At 38.0% G+C, this 17,173-nt stretch overlaps 1 protein-coding gene across 17 annotated transcripts in view; it reads left to right on the top strand.

Moving 5' to 3' along the window:
• Window positions 1-14,058, top strand: part of LMO7 (LIM domain 7) — a 131,583-nt gene extending 117,525 nt beyond the window's left edge. For 14 of the 17 annotated variants that reach the window (XM_085215719.1, XM_085215727.1, XM_085215723.1 and 11 more), the window contains 10 exons: window positions 1,092-1,468; window positions 3,494-3,559; window positions 3,883-3,948; window positions 5,767-5,819; window positions 6,928-7,147; window positions 7,873-8,145; window positions 9,452-9,560; window positions 10,852-10,954; window positions 11,468-11,514; window positions 13,321-14,058. In XM_085215719.1, the coding sequence (XP_085071845.1) occupies window positions 1,092-1,468; window positions 3,494-3,559; window positions 3,883-3,948; window positions 5,767-5,819; window positions 6,928-7,147; window positions 7,873-8,145; window positions 9,452-9,560; window positions 10,852-10,954; window positions 11,468-11,511 (1,311 nt within the window). In that variant the 3' untranslated portion in view covers window positions 11,512-11,514; window positions 13,321-14,058. The remainder of the gene's footprint in view (window positions 1-1,091; window positions 1,469-3,493; window positions 3,560-3,882; window positions 3,949-5,766; window positions 5,820-6,927; window positions 7,148-7,872; window positions 8,146-9,451; window positions 9,561-10,851; window positions 10,955-11,467; window positions 11,515-13,320) is intronic. The other 3 variants (XM_085215722.1, XM_085215735.1, XM_085215724.1) reach the window with 2 other exon arrangements.
• The last annotated feature ends 3,115 nt before the right edge of the window (window positions 14,059-17,173 follow it).

Below are 17,173 nucleotides of genomic sequence, written 5' to 3'. Positions count from 1 at the left end.
AATAGTCACCTTTATTGTATAATATTTACCTCTTAGTATTACATCTTGAAATTCTGCTTCAGCACTTGATCATTAGGTGTGTTTGTAACTTCCGGGCTGTTTGCTGGCGTTCAGTTTGTCCTATCTTTGGAGAATTTATGTATCAAATCAACTTCAGCTTTGCTATCATATGTTTTAAAACTTTGAATGTGTGTTGTTTCTATAGCTGCCTACTTTTTGGCTGCTTATGAGAACATAGGTTTTTTGCTGAGCATAGGAAGTGTCTGTGATACCTCTTCTCTTTTGCTACATGAGCATAGCTTCAGGCACCCCAGCCACATCAGCTGTGTTCATGTTGTCATGAGCATCAAGACTTTAAGGCTTAGGACTTCAATACTGAAAAAAACTTGTTAGAGCTGTTTGAAGACTTTGCTGTACAAGAATGTAAAACATTTCATTTAAAAAAATCATTAAAATTTTGGATGCACCAATCCTTAATTGGCAAAGAGTATTTGTTCTCTACAGTTAAAACTTATTTTCGCCACTGAAAGACCTTTTTCATGTTTGAGACAGATGTTAGTGGTAAGTCAGATACTTGCCTTTTAATGGCAGGAGAATGTAGGAGGCTGGGGGTTTCCTCCACATAATGATTCCTGTGAAATACATTGGTCAGGTACACACTTGCAGTGGCTATCTTAGGTAGGTCTCCAGTTTGGAAATTAAAAAATAAAAAATAAAAAATGTTGGGTATCATGAAGAGTTTTTTTTCGGTGAGGATTTAAGTGGAGATGGAATAGAAAGTAAAAAGTTCTAGAAATCAGAATGTTTCACATACTTGTGGACACACTGCCCGTGATGCTTGCTAAGGCTGCTGTGTGGAATGAAGCTCATGCATTAGAAAAATGTGCCAGCAGGCACACATTCAAGAAGAAACCAAAGTACACCCTGTCTCTTGCATTTGAGAGTATCTGGGATGTTTTTTACACCAGACTTCCCATGTAGAATAATCTTTTCTGATTCAGCAATCTGCTTTAAAAAAACAAACAAACAAACAAAACCCAACACACAGAGCTCCATCCCCTAAAAAACGTTATTTCTTTTATCTGCCACAGGAACAAACTGTTATAACCTCAAACATGATCACAGTCTCTGCACGAGCTCCATCTGCCTCCAGCTGGAGGGCAAGCCCTGAAGTGAGTACTCCTGAGGAGCCAGAAGGAGATGGAGGAAGTGAGCTGGCAGCACACTTGCTGGCCAAGGAAGAAGAAAGGAGGCTTCAGGAGGAAGAAGCAGCAGCTCTGCGTGCTGAGCGAGAAAGGGAACACCAGGAACTAGAGCTTGAGAGACAACGCAAAGAGAGGGAACAGCAGTATGAGCAGAGACAGTGGGCGGAGATGGAAGAGCAGAGGCGGCAGGCGGAGATGGAGGAACAGAGGCAGCAAGCAGAAAGGCAGAGGGAAATGTCAGTGGAGACATCTCAGTACCAAAGGTCTGTGCTTGGGATGAACTCTCCCTTTCACATAAAAATTGAAATACCTTTCCAAATGGAGTTCATGTGTTGAATATGTGCATTCATGTCAGGTTCATATTGTAGATTTATCAGTGCAAGACACTACATGATAACCTAACCATCTTGTAGTTCAGCAGTAAAATAGTAAAGCTATCCCAGTTTTGCCATCCTTTGCTCATTGTGTAAGCACGATCATAATTACAGGTGACTGAGTTGGCATAATTTGATCCCCACCATTCTTTAGACCCTTTTGTTGCAAACCACTTCTTCACCTTGTGCAGACCAGTTTTCTTTTGTGCTCTAATAGTATAGAAATAATTGCACATTCATTTTTGCATTTCAACTGAGGGAAGAGATTTAGAAGTGAATGGATGATAACTTAAAATTCTGCAGCCTGACTGCCAGTGCTCATTGCTATAAATGATATTGTATTACACAGAGCATCCTGCTGAGACTGAATAAAATGCTATTCTTTCTTTTTATAGTAGAAGAATCAGGTGTAAGATGAAGTCGTCCCTCTTGAATGGAGTGCTCTATTAACCCACTTCTGCTCATTTTTAAATAGATACAGATAAAGTAATTGTCACCAAATCAAAGATGACCTGAAGCACTTAATATGAAGATTTGTAAGAACTCCAGTGTAAGATTGAGAGCCAATAGCTCAAAAATACAGGGCTTTCGGAAAAAATATCAAGTTAACTCTTTTCTAACAAAGGCATGACTGATCTTTATAGATTCCTCTATCATTTTAGTTCAACAGTGCAAAAGTAAGGTTTAGTTGTGCCTGTGTGCTAATTTCTCAATGAAAAGCATCGTCATGTATGAGTTAGAAAATACTGGCTTAGGTATCGTACTGTGTTGGAAATATCCACTTTGGGCATATTTATCCTTGAGCATTAAAGTGTTTCTTCCATTACCACCTTCATCAGCTTGCTTAAAATTAATAAATAAAATAGTTTATAAATGCAAATTTTTGCATGGAAGTTTTCCAACTACTGCTTCAAGTATCACAGGAGATTAATCTGTCTGAAAGATTAAAGTAGTATCTTTTCCTTGTTTCTTGTGCATTTAGCTTACTGCCTTGCATACAGCAAGCTTGACTGTTTCCCTTGAGGATTTTTCCCTTTTTTTGTACAAGCAGTAAAAGATGACTGAAGATAACACATGGTATTAAGTTACATCTTAGGAGAAAAAAATACGATTCTAAAATTGCTGGGGAGACTGTGAGATCTGGACTTTCTTTAGCTCATGGTGAATTACTTCTGCTAAGCAAAGCAGAGGCTTGGCTGTTACAATTGGTTATTCTTGGCAGCTGCACCAGGGTATCTCTATAGTTTAGCTTGCTCCATTTGCAAGATAACAAGGCATTGTGCAGTAACTTGTAAAGCTGCTGATATCTGCATATCTAAATCCTTGATATATGCTTCAGTCTCAGGGGATATGATTACTTCTGAGGTTGCTGCAAAAGGATGCGTGTTGCTAAACAAGGATGGCTGTGCTGAGTAGTAAAGGAATAAGTTCAATCAAACTGGAATTCAAAGTAACTAGTGCTAAGTGCTTCCATTACAGTGATATCCAAAGATTTGGCTTGAAATCTGAAATACTGCATAACTGTACGTAAAAGCATGATGCTGCAGAGAGCTGATAGCTGATACTCAGCTGATGGCAGAGCATTGAGACTAAGGACAAGCAACAGGAAGAACTTTGTAGAAGTTAGCAGATGTTACTCTATGGATTACAGTCTGCAGCCATGAAATTTGCCAGAATATGCATCTAATTCTTGGAGAACTTCTGTGTTTGGACAAAGCTTATCTTCTGGCTTTGAAATAGATGAGATAATCACTCATATTGATATTTTTTCAGTGTCCTAGTCTGTTTTTAATCTTCTCCCTCGTGTTTTCACATTTGATTAACATCTGAACTTTGTATTTTCTGTATGTATATATTATTAGTTCAATTTTGAGATTGTTTTAATAGATAATTGCTTTTATCTGTTGCTTCTAGACATTATGAGCGCTATGAAGTATCTAAAACAACAGAGAACCAACCTGGCCAACATCTCATTGACAGGTGAGAAGTGCAATCAATATATAGGTCAAAATATCTTCTGCAATACGTTTTAAGCATTTAGGCATGTAGAAGTTTCTACTCCTCACTTACAAAAAGGTAATTTCGGGCTATTTTTCTAACAGCCTTTCTTTTTCCAGCTTCTTTTTTTTGTTGTATTTCTGACTGATAAAATTAAGACTTCTTAGATCTTTGTGTTTCTGGAGGCTTTTGTTTGTTTTCTTAAGGATCTTTTTTCAATATTTTTCTCAGGAAATATTTATAGTTCTATGTATATCTATGTACATCAAGATAGAGGGATTTTTTGTTTGTTTGTTTTTAAATAGGCGTTATGAACGCTATGAATCTTCCAAAACCATAGAGGAGCGACCTGGTCAGTCATTTTCTGACAGGTATGTGTGATACTGAATTTCAGCATAGATGGTGGTGATATAGGATCATAGAATATTATGAGTTGAAGGCACGCATAAGGATCACCCTTCACTGTCTTCATAGCCCCCCTTTGGACACTCTCTGATAGTTCTGTGTCTTTCATATGTTGTGAAACCCAACCCTGTCCCCAGTGCTGGAGGTAAGGCTGCACAGCACAGTGCAGAGTGAGACTCTATGTGTCAGAAATCCTTGAAACTTCTGATCAGTTTTGGCCATTGGCAGCTGCTGCAGCTCTTATGGTCTGTTTTTGTATTGAGAAAACAAGCAACCAAACTCTTGGCAATTACATGCTGTGCTGTAAACAAGAGTTAGTCAGTCAGTCAGGATTTTACTGGGAGAAGCAGAACTATAAGGAAGTAAATATGTGGGTGGCATTGGACATACCTGTCTGGAAAACAATTTCTTGATTATTTCATAGTGTGCTGTACAAATTAAGGTGCAGTCATCCCAATGAAGACTGTGAAACTTTCAGACAGCGAGGGAAGGATGTGACAGGCAGCAGCAGCATATTTATCAGGATGTGATGATAAATGTGCCACCTGCTAAATGTGCCTTCTTTTGTTTTTTTTTCCTATATTCTTTTCTACAGAATGTACTAGCTGATGCAGGTTCCCTGGATCTTTTGAATAGACAGCTTTTCTTCTAGCTTTTATGTTTTGGGCTATGGTGCGCATTTAGTTGATTTTTACTGTTGGAATAAGCATGCCTTATTACATAAAGAGGAGCCCCAGATTTTACAAGGAACCCATAATGAATTTATCTGTATATCTAATTTCAGAAGCTGCATGCACTAGATAGTTATCTCTTGCGTATGTGTATGGGGAAGACACTCAAGCGCTTAAAATCAGCCCAGACAAGGTCAACCTGCTCTTTGATATCCTGCTCAATACAAACTGCTGTGCATTCATTGCATATGTCCCAAAGATAGAAAAAATAATCAAAATCTGGGGAAGTAAAAAGTTTGGTGCAAATTGTTTATGCATCCTTTGTCTGCAGTCAAAGGACAAGACTCCCTCAGTCTATTCTTATGCATCCAGTACTGTACTCATAAGCACACTGCAGTAGCAGCTTTGAGCTGTGTATCAAGAAAAGACTTCTGTTCCTTTCTGAAGTGTTTTAAACAAGAAGTCTGGATGTGTTACTTCAGACTAATAATATAGCACAGAGGTGTTGCTGAAGATCATGTGTAAAGTCAGAAACCCAGCTTTTTGCTCTTTCTCTTCCTATATAGAGAATGGCATCTCTTGGCTAAAACTCATTAAAAAATTATGCTGCTGGGTATTAATCAGTGAGTAATAAGTTTCCTGAGAACAATCTGAGTGCAGTGTTTGAGGAGGTATTTAACTTACAGTCTAGTGGTGTGTGCTGAAGTGTGATTTAAGTTACTCATGAAGTTGAATCATTTATGAACTTGCTTTTAAAGTTATTGCTTCTTGACTATACTCTTTGGAGAGCTTCCACAGGGAAGGGACTTTGCTTTGAACATACTTTTGGTTAAGCAAATACAATGATCAGACCCTGATATTTTCACTTGAAGCATTGGGAATGTTCAATACTTGATTTCAGCTTTCAGTATATGGTTACCTATGTTGTGCAATACTGGCACCTCTTTTGACACTTGTATATCCTGTTAGTCTTTGGTTTTTGATTGTTCACCTGATTGGTTTTTATTGCAAGCATTTTATGAGAAGGACACTGAAAGAAAGGAGCTGTGTATCTGTAATCTGCACCAAGATCTTTACCCTTCTTGGCTGAGTGAATATTTTCTGTATCTTTAGGAATAAATCCAAGTCAATTTCAGAGCTGAATGACTTCAATGCAAACAGAAATAGTAAGTATTTAATTTATATTATTTTTTATACTTATTTTTAAAACAGGTATATCAGGAGCACTTATCCTAAGAAAATTAATTAGCAAAGTACTATGACACAATATAGTTAAGCTCTAAAAACAAGAGGGTATTCATACCATCAACTGGATAAATATGATTAACTCCTGTCTTGAAGTAGTGCTGATTGCAGAGAGATCTTAGATGCTGAAGTTTTAGATGATTGAAAGCGCAGAAGATGAAAACTTATCATGCCTGTGTATAATTGAAAATGCTTGTTCTCCTGACATGTTGACTCAGCTTGGTATGTGCAGTTTTTTTTTATTGACTGATGTTTTCAATACGTTTGCCATTTTCAACTTTTGTTAGCTTAAAAATAGCACAAATGAAAATCAGCTCTTGATACTGTCATAGTGGCAAAGCATTTTCCTGGACTGTGCTTTGTTGCTGCCTTTCTTGAGTTATCCATCAGTTGTTACTGCTTTTCTAGAGTGAGGAAGACTTTCTAAGTATTATAAAGTAAAAAATTTCTGAAAGCTACACTTATGTCTAAAACACGGTTAGTAAAGGTAAATGGTGCCTTAGAGGAAATATTGTAAATGGACAGCATTGCTTTCACACGTTAAAGCTTAATCATTGAAAGTAATGGGAGAATACACTTCCACAGTATTTTATAATGGTAATGGATGGCAATAAAATTAAGAGCGCATCTGTAATCAGAGCAGTATTGAAATTTAAATTGAAGTGACTTACTGTTGAGTAACTTTCTTAATTAAATGATTTTACTGTGAGAGATAATTACTGGGTTTAGAAAATAAAGAAAAAAATGTTGTCCTCTAACTGTCAACAGAGATGAGAGAAAGAGGACTTGTTGCTTTCCTCTTTCAAAAATTCAAACAGCTATTGAAAGGTCTTTTACTGCATAATCTCATTTCCACTGGTTAGTTACCACAGCATCCAAGTAATAGACATTCTGTATTAATTTTTTTATATAGACATATACACAAATGTAGAAAGAAGCTTGAGAATGTGATGATGAATGCTTCTGGAGTTGTACTTGGAGTGCTATATGCTTGACAATTGCTTTTGTGCCTGTGTCTTGTCCTAACAGGTACTCAGAGCAAGCATTCAGAGAGGTCTTGGAACACGAATGAGTCACAGAAGGGGTCTCAGAAGGAGCACAACCTGTCTGCAGCAGAGTTAGAGAGGCAACAAATCCTTCAGGAAATGAGGAAGAAAACATCTCTACACACAGACAGCAGCTGGATTAGGCAACGCAGTTCCAGTGTGCATAAGGAGCCAATCAGTCTATACAGCAGTAGTATGAGGAGGTAGGAATCATGTTAAAAATTAACTTTGTCTCTCATTAATCATGTCTGCAATTAACTGTTGATTTCTTGGCTGATATAACAGCACTGGAAATCAGCAGTACTGACAGATATGCTTAAGAATTTCAGTAAAATAATTTATTGTGGAAATTGTTGTAGCTGAAAAATATAACACTGTAACACAGAAGTATTGGATCAGAAAGTCTCGAGTTCATTTCTTTCTGTAAGTAATGTATGAATGTTGGGTTTGTCACTTAGGAAACACCTGAGTTATCAGTCAGGAGAATGTTTGGCTAATGGGCCAGCACCTTCTTCATAGACGATGTGGCTGTCCAGCCTACATGGATTGTTATTTTCAATCTGGTATCCCTTAAAGACTACAAAAACAACCCACTAACTGAGGTCTGTTGCTGAGGATTCTGGCATAGTTCACTCTTACAAGGCTGCAGCAAAGAGTGTTTTACTCTTACTCTGCAGACATTAAGTGCCACCTCTCCTTCACCTCTATTTTTTTTTATTCCTGGAGACTAGGACTGAACACAAAGGATAATTTGCAATTCAAATATTAAAGTTGGTGTGTTTAGAATACCCTCAAGATGACTAGACAAATATATTCATGCTAGAAAATCTTAAAAATCATAAGATATTTTTCCGTTTTGAAATCAGAATATAGCTCTTCTGCTTCAGCTGTACTGCCATTTACATCTGTATATGTATCTGTGTTACAGAGGGGAGTCTTTGGACAATCTTGATTCTTCAAGAACAAGCTCATGGAGGCACCACTCGAGGTTGAACCAGTCCTCCTCCACTTCATCCCTGTCCTCTAATCAGGATCACAGCCGCCCAGTGTCCACTTCAAACCGGGCCTACATGTGCACTCCTTCCTCTGCCAAAGCACCTTCTGTGACCACCTCTGTGAGAGCCCCACCTGCATCCCAGGCAGCCCCCCGGGTGCAATCTCCTGTTTCTGCTTCCCAGCCAGGGTCGCAGATGCGCAGCAGGTGAGTAGGTGCCCTTCAGCTGGGAAGACACACATGTTAGGCTGTGCTGAAGAGCGGACTCTGTAGATGCGGTGTTCTGCAGCAGCATTTACATAATGTTAATTAACAAGTCTGAAAAGCACCTGCAGTTTTCTTGCTGAATGGGACAGTGGAACTGCAGGCTGGTATGACTTCCCTGCTCAGGTCATACAGAAAATTCCTCAGGTTTGTCATCAGTGCTTCACATAGGTTAAGAAAAATGAACTGGAATAATAAATCTCCAATCTCATAGCTGTATGCTGGTTACCAAAATACTTAGTAAAACCTACTCCAGTTGGCATTTCTGATATTTATTTCCTGAGGTGTGTTTTAAAAGCAGATTCCTCAAACCCACACTTTATGACTGTCATCTTCATTTCTCCTCCCCTCTTCCTGGCATATGGTCCATCTCATCTCAGTGAGCACTCAGGAATGCTCATAATCCAATTACAGACTAGGATGGTTTGGTTTTTTTCATCTTGGAGGAGAAAGCAAGGATTGCAATGTATTTTGAAACAAAGTGTAACTTAGTTGTGATAGATAGCTCTGCTCTTTTATATACTTGAAACATTTTAAAAACACCTTGAGGTAAGATCATCCACATGCAATTACATATATTATATTTAACAGCACTGTAAACACAGCTACACTAACTCTTAGACTCTCAGACACTTTTTGATAAATTGTCTTTAAAAAAAAAAAAGATTTTTACATTCTTTTTAATGTAAAAAAAATGACCTACTTAAACGTGTGCTTATCTTGTTCTCATTTCCATTTTCTGATTTGCTAACAGTTCGGTAGATCTAAGGAAATCTACCTCTGTATGGCTCATGTTCAAAGAGTTGAGATAATTCTGTATATTCAGGACTAGCCTCCTGTTATCTAACAAGGTGCAGATGGTAGGACTTGGTGGGAATGCTTGCTAAAACGTAGCCTTCAGGATGATCTTCTGCAAATAAGAAACGAGGTAGGAACAGAAAAGCAGTCTGCTTTTACTCTCTAAATGTAATGTAGTTTCAAGTTTATTTGTAGAAGGTATTTTATACAATGAAATCTCTCCCAGGAATGTGACAAACTTCTTCATCTGTTCCTATGTAACTTTGATCTTAATTATAACACTTCAGATTTCCCTATAATATAATAATATTCCTCTTCAATTTATTTTCCTTGAGCAGCTTAGTAGTCCACTTTTTGCCAGCATGTTTTTGTTTTTAATCTCAAGAAATCTTTAACTTTTCTCTTTTAAACCTTTTCAAGCTGGTTTTAAGGATTTTTGTTCTGTATCTAGGTCAGTCAGTGGGAAGAAAATCTGTTCATACTGTAATAACGTTCTGGGCAAAGGAGCAGCCATGATCATTGAGTCTCTTGGTCTTTGTTATCATTTACATTGTTTTAAGGTGAGAGCTGGGAATAAAGCTGTGAAGAAACAGGAACTAATCAGAAGCACGCATGGCTACTCAATGTTATACTCACAGGGGCTCTACTAAAATCACCTGCTTTGCCTTCTACTCTGAAGTGTGTTACCTGCAGATTTCCATGAGGCAGTCCTATCTGCAGGCATTTAGCACTCAAAGTTAATGAGAAGGAATGTTGACTGTAAGACCACATTTCTTTCTTAGAATTGACAACAAAAAATCCCATCTCCTAGAGAAATCAGCGTGGGGCAAACACAGGAGAGTAAATGCCTTCTGCAAAGGTTGTAAAAGTGCTTGTAATTCCTCTGTCTGAGGACTGAATGAGGAATTACTCTGCTGTGGAGGTGCCATCTAACCTTGCATTTTCCATGGCTTTAATAAAACCCTCTCTGTGCCTCACTCAATTATCAGGAGTATTGAAAGAGGTTGACTCAAAGATATTCTTAGTGCTGCCCAATGTGGATAGTAGTCAGTAGAGGCTGGTCTTCACTCCATGCCTCCAGAACATGTATTCTGGACAATGGGTCTGCTTACGTAAGGCAATCAGAAATTTTTTCTAAAATGTCTTAAGATTAAGTGAACGATTTGCCATTCATGAAATTCATTTCTATTTAAGCAGACATGTTTTGAGTAGACAGTTATTTTCATAAATTCAGTAAGGATAGTGTTAGTCTTTTCAGAAGTGGTTCATATCCATAGCAAAGGTTTATTCAGCCACGTTAGATAAATTGTTTAGTGTTAGCATGAAAGCTATCTAGCCCTTTATTAGTGTGTTAAAGAAAAATGAAATTGTCCCTTCTTTCCGCATAAAAACTTGTTTCTGTGATGCAAAATCAGGAAACTGTGGGACACACAAGTTTGAGTGCCAAAGGACTGAGGACCTCAGCACACGTGCTGCCATATGGAAGTCTGAGAGAAGCACACTCAGGTGTTCTGTGTCAAAATCATTGTTTCCATGTAGGCAACAAATTCTTCCTTGTTGAGCTAGCTTTCAGAGAAACTGAAGTTCAAATTCAATTTAATGAACTAATCTCTAAATGGTGTCTAGTCTTTCTTTGCTTAGTTGGTGTATCTCTATCTGTTGTCCAGTCCTCGCCTTAAGATACTTCCTGACTATCTTGCATTGCATTTCAGTCCACTAACTGTTACACGTTTGCTTCTAGTGATTGTGGGTTTATGGCTCAAGCCTTGCTGGATTTAATCCAAGCTCCTTTTGAAGAATTGTTTCTTCAGTATTTTGTAAGGAGTTGCTAATTACTCATCTGTCATGCAGTGCGTTGCCTGTGAATGTGACCTTGGGGGATCCCGCTCTGGAGCTGAAGTCAGGATCCGAAACAACAAACTCTTCTGCAACGACTGCTATCTCAGATTTAAAAGTAAGGCAGCTTGACAGCAGCGTGCATGACTATGGTTGTTCTTGGTGCTGTGAAACTTCAAGTGTTTGTATAGCTGAACCAGTTGATAGCTTTTCTGTTTTATTTCACATTGCTGTGTTAATGAATGTTCAGAAAGGTTTGATTGCCAATTTCTGTCTTCTGTAGGGTAGCCATTCTGAACTTCTAATGTCCTAGTAGCTCTTTTTACCACCTTGTTATTGAGCATTTTCAAACACAACACAGTGTAGTCATCTTGCTTTCTTCATAGATCTGAGAAAATGGTGTCAAGGAGCTGTAAGTTGCTGAGCAGTCTTCTCTTGATAGCAGAGGAGTCTTCCTGAAAAACTGTCTACTTTGATTAAAAAAAAAGTAATTTGAGTATGTATTTAGTTCAATCCTAGCATGTAATTGGAAAGATATTAATTTATCCTATGCAGGTGGCACAAATGCTGCTTTCTTTTTGCGATGCTATTATTATTTGAATTATAGGTCTGTGATTGGTTATTCATTTAGGTACAAGTTCAGCAGGAATTGGTTTACTTACAGATCTTAATTAAAAGGTGCAGTATGTATTTTTTCCTTTATTATAATTTGCAGAATTCTGATTTACTGGAGCATGATGTTAAGGCTTTGAATAATAATGGTGGTGTTTTTTTCTGCTGTCATATGAGATGGTAGACAATCTCCTAGTTTTGAGAAGCCTCTGGAATTTTATATTACTCTACTTTTAGAGTTATATACTCTACTTAGAAAGTAAGGAATTATTTAAAGTGATTAAATTCAGCTAATGGAAAGGGCTTCTGAATGACTTCCTGGGAAACATGTGCGTGTTTCTACATGAGCTGGCACATTTTTCTCACTGTGGTCCAGAAGGCAGTGGAGGGAGCAGATACTCATGCTACAACACATGAGCAGGACTTGGGCATCTGCTGGTTTAGAACCCGGCTCAGAAAAAGAAAAATGTTGCATCTGATGCTTTTGCTGTTTTCAGGCTCTTTCTGGCTTGCAGGAGAAGGAAAATTTGCCTGCACCACAGAAATAATTGTGTGGTGCTGAAAAGAAAAAAACCCACTACTTGATGCTACTGGTGCATTCACAGAGGCTAACATTAGGTGCAGGGAAACCTCTGTGATCAGTGGAAAGAAGAAGAAAGTCATTACCTTCCCTCTGAAGGTGATCCAGAGCACTGGTCAGATCTCTCCAAATTGCTTTTCAGAGAAAGTCTTTTTGTTGAGAACAAAACCATGCCAAAGTGACCATGTTCCTCTCTAAGGCACCCAAATGTGTGAGCAATTCAGTCTGGAGCCTGCTCATGTCATTTTAGCTTTCCTTTTCTTTTGTATGCAAAACTTCTGGATGAGTTTGATAAGTTTGAAACTGAAAGGAGTCTTTTTATTTAGTCCCTGATATGGTAGCATTTTGTGATGACAGTAACCAAAAAATTTATCCCAGATCAAGTGCAATTTAGTCTCTCTCCGACATTATAGCTTATAAACTCACGATGTTGAGTAGCCTTTCAGGAGCAAAGTTAATCTGTGAGAAGTGGTTGTATACCCTTCCCGTCAGACTGCATCTTCCTGGGTGAGTGGGCACCTCAAAAAATAAGTTAGCCAATGGGAACTTGTTGGTAGAGAATGAAAGAGTAAAATTAGTGTTTTGAACAATACAAAGGCCAGCTGTGTAAGTACTGCCATGAGAATATGTACTGGCAATGCAGCACTGGTGTGTAATGCAGATAACTTTGCAGATTAGTACTTCATGACACCTTTTCTGATGATTCATTATTTTGAAACATGAATGTACTGGCCAGAGGCTTTGAAAAATTGTAAGATTAGTAATATTTGCAATGTAATTTTATGGTTTGTTTGCACAATTTTATGTTGATTTTATGTTTTAATCTTGTAAAATTGTGGTGAAAAACTGATGTGTTGGCAGATGCCCTTAAATATGTGCAGAGAGACTGGATAAGAAACTTTTAAAAACATATATATTGCTATAATTATTTAGGAAATCTTAATTGAATTGTTGAAGGGTAAATTTAGGAGAAAAAAAAAAAGAAAAAAGTGAACCTGTCTTTGTGTTAATACCAAAAACAATTCCTTAAAACCTGGGTAAGGTGCGTGTTCTGTGGAAAGTTATTTGGCCTTAAATATTTGCTGTGCTGTAGTTGGATTAAGCTCAAATTTGTATTGTTTATGACATTTGGCTTGCTAGACTCAGAATGTATGCCTTACTATGTGTTACAGCTTTTAATAGATATGGTAATACCATTATCTGACAACTTTTAGGTGGAAACTTGAATTTTCGTCACTATGATTCTTCAGTAGCAAGAATTTAATTAGTTTCTTCTGTTTCTCTCTTAACAGCTGGACAACCAACCTCCATGTGAAGCAAACCTAGATATAAAACCACTGTTGCAGACAGAAGAAGAGGTGATTGCTGCTGATGTAGATCTATAAATATATATATTGTGTGTGTGTGTTTTCTAAAAGTAACTCTTTTGCTTGCCTAGTCTTCATAGCAATGCATTATATTCTTCATATAACTGTATTTTTATTTATGATAAAGTAATTGCAGTAAGGAAGTATCTGAGGAAAATGCTTTCACTTTTTCAGCTTTAAGTACTGAAAGCACAAGGGAGAATAAGTATATTTTCAGTAATAACTTCAAAATATTTTTGAGGCTTATAATCAACTAGCTGACTTTCCAATGGTATATGAAGAGGGTATTTTGTTTCTAAGCTCTTGAAATGAGCATTAGAGAAATACTTAATATAAATATATATTTGCAATTGCTGTCTTTATTTTTGACATATACTGAAAGTGAATTCTCTAGGTTAATATGAAGCTGCGTTTAAATGCACACAAATGTGTTTGCTTTCCATACGCTGGTTTCTAAAATTGTGCTTTTTTGAAACAAATACAAAGAATTACCTGTTTGCTCAGTGGTGAAGGCATAATATTCCATGAAATCCACTTAAGGGGAAAGAATTCTCTTTTTCCTTTTGAAAAATGTAACTATCACTTTTTCCCTCCTCAAACTAGGTGAAGAATGGTTGTTGAATTACAGTATATTTGTAAATAAAATTTCTGATGTTGCATTTATTAGAAGCTTATTTTCTTTCTTTCTAACAAAATGTATTGGTAACGTGTTAAGCTGAATTTGTTTGAATATTGTCCTGGGACATCATTTTAAATGCAATTTAGGCTTAAAATGCCACCCTAAATATGTGTAAGAACAATAGTTATTGCTTTTCTCTCTTCACTTCTGGTAGTAGACTTCTAAATTTATACGTACTTCTGCTTTCAAACTTCTTGTGCTCTTTCTCTTCAGCTTTTAATGTTAGTGATGACACTGGTTCTTTGTCCTGTGTCCCTAAAATAGGATAATCAGAAGAGATGGAAGTTACCTGGGGTTTTCTAGCTGTGAGTAGAAATGAGGCACTGAAAATATTCTGGGTTAGATTCTGCAGCTTCTGAAAATACATCTCAAAAGAGCCTTAGGGGTTTTTCATCAGTGGCTCCTAGATTGTATTCATCACTTTCCTTCCCAAATGCTTGCATGGAATCATACAGTGGTTTGGTTTGGAAGGGACCCTTAAGATCACCTACTTCCAATGTTCTGATGTAGGCAGGGACACCTTCCTGGAGAGGGCAACCACAGCCTCACTGGGCAGCCCATTCCAGTGTCTCACCATCCTCACAATAAATAATTTCTTCCTAATATCTAGTCTAAATCTACCCTCTTCAAGTTTAAAACCATTTTCCCTTGTCCTGTTGTGATGTGCCCTCCCTCCTCAGTTTTCCTGTAGGCCCCCTTCATGTACTGGAAGTCTGCTGTAAGGTCTTCCTGCAGCCTTCTCCAGGCTGAAAAGCCCCAGCTCTCTCAGCCTGTCCTCACAGTGGAGGTGCTCTGGACCTCTGATCATCTTTGTGGCCCTCCTCTGGACCTGCTCTAACAACTCCATGACCTTCTTGTGTTGGGGGCTTCATTCACTATTCATGCACAAGTTTATAGCATTCTGTATCCATCATTGTAAGCTACAAAGAAGACATGAAAAGTGGATCAGATGAATTTGAGAGCGTCTTTTTGGAGGAAACCAACAAAGAGGATGGCTGGGATGTGTAGGAAAAGCACCACAAATTGTTGCAAGGAATGGCACCAAAGCAGTTTGTAGCCCCTTCATCTCAGGGGTTTACTGAGAATTAGTGGATTTGGGGAAAGAGATTGTAGCTGCAGTAGTTGAGGACACCAAGGGAGGATCATGTCATTTTATTGTAGTGGGAGTACTTCATTTGTGTGGGCCTACTATAACTCCTCCCACTTTTAACTCCACCTGTCTCCTGGTTTGCTTGAAGTTTTGATCTGAACAGATGAGTTCTTTCATCAAGGAATTACCTGCAAATAAATGCTAAAGCACAAAGTGCTAAACATTATTTGCATATGTTTTTTGTAAAAAAAGAAGTTTAAAATGTCTCAACAGCCCAAATTTGCTCAACTCCTTGTTCAACCTCTTCTGTGATTTGGCCTTGGTTTTTGGTATTCAGTTAGTGTCTCATATGAAGTGCGTCGGAAAAGATACTTTGATTTCTACTACTGTGGTAAGTAATGCTAGATCATGTGAGAACACGGTGATATGAAGATCCTAGACTTGGAATACACATAATTGAGGGATATTCACACAACTTGCTTACGCAGCTGTCTGGAATCTTGGGCCCTCTTTGCTTCTGCTAGAAGAAGATTGGTTCCCTGAGAGCCACCTAAAGTAGGAACCCATATTGGATGTTGACCCATTTTGGATGTTAGTTAGATCACATACAATTACATCCTCAACAGAGGTGATGCGGATGCGCTTTTACACAGTCCAGGTAGCCTGGGGCTGTGAATAACTATGTCCTGCCCTGCTAGTAAATTTAGAATCTTTGCAAAACAAAGATAGTTACTTCGTCAACTTGTTTAACTGTCACCCAAGAGCAAGTGGAATGTCAGCTTTAGTGAGGTTCAGAGAGCTAAAGTTGAAACTCAATTTGAAGCTTTTTCTCATTTAAAGGGTCTCTCTTGTTAGGAGAGACCCTTTAAATCTGTATTTTCTAAATTGGGTTAGTAAATGCAAGCAAAGAAAACTCGTGGAGTGGAAGAGGTCTAAAAGCTCATGTTATGAATGTTATTTGTGTCTTTTGATACTAAAATTCTTGTTGAAGTTCAGCAAAACCAGTTATGCACTAGCAACACAAGGTGGCAGTGTGTAAATGCAGCTCTCACAATAGAGAGTCCTGTCTGTGGTTTTAATCTTGCCGATGCTCCTCTTTCTGAAATGCTGTACCTGAAATTATCTCTGCGTTAGTGTTTGACATATGGAGAAGTGCTTAGTCAACAAGAGGTTGTCAAGAAGACCAAGGAAGCCGAGGTATCAAAACCTGAGTGAGAGCACATCAAGGCTATTGATTGAAATGTTTGGAGAATGGGACTCTCTCCCTACAAGAGAACACATGTTGCAGTTGCAAAAAGGAAATGAGTTTGATTTTGATTTTTTTTTTCCTTAAGGAGAGCCACATTTATTAAATGATACCAAACTGAGAGTTTTAAGGAGAATTTTATTGAGAGTTCTAAAAAGAACAATCTCTTAGGCTGGGAGACAGACCCAGGCTTTACATTATGGAAGCATGATGTATGACTGAACCTGAGCAGTCTGACTTGATTTTGTCTGCCAGTTGGTTAATTAGCTGCTGCTTCAACCAGTAATAAGTAGGAAGAAGAGGAAAGAGAGCATGTCCTATGAAGAAAAATAATCTAAATGATTCCTTGAGGAGCATTTTGGTGTATTTTGTTAGGTGGAAAAAAGAAAAAAAAAAAAGTAAATAGAATCTAAGATGTTGTTCAAGGAAGAAGAATCAGTCGCTCTCCTTCTTTTTATTAGCTTCAGTTGTCCTGTTTAAGGTTAAAAATCCTTAACTGCAGGCTTGCAAATTGTCGTGGTTTTGTGATTTTTTTGTTGTCAGTATTCCACATCAGAACATCATGTGGACCAGTGGGAGTTAAAGAATTAATGTTCTGGTCCCTTTTACTGCCCCTTATGGGCATTGTGAGTATCCTGATGGGAAGGGCGGCATCTCCGGAGGAACCGGGCCTCTTCCTTCCGGCCCCGGCTCAGCCATCTCATCTCGCCGCGGAGGAAAGCACGTGCTGTCCCTCGCACTATTGTGGTTTGATTCGCATTTT

This window comes from Meleagris gallopavo, chromosome 1 (genome assembly GCF_905368555.1).
Source record: "Meleagris gallopavo chromosome 1, MGAL_WU_HG_1.1, whole genome shotgun sequence".
Classification (NCBI taxonomy): Eukaryota; Metazoa; Chordata; class Aves; order Galliformes; family Phasianidae; genus Meleagris; species Meleagris gallopavo.
Note: the sequence above shows the minus strand (reverse complement) of the source record. Positions and strands in the feature narration are given on the sequence as shown.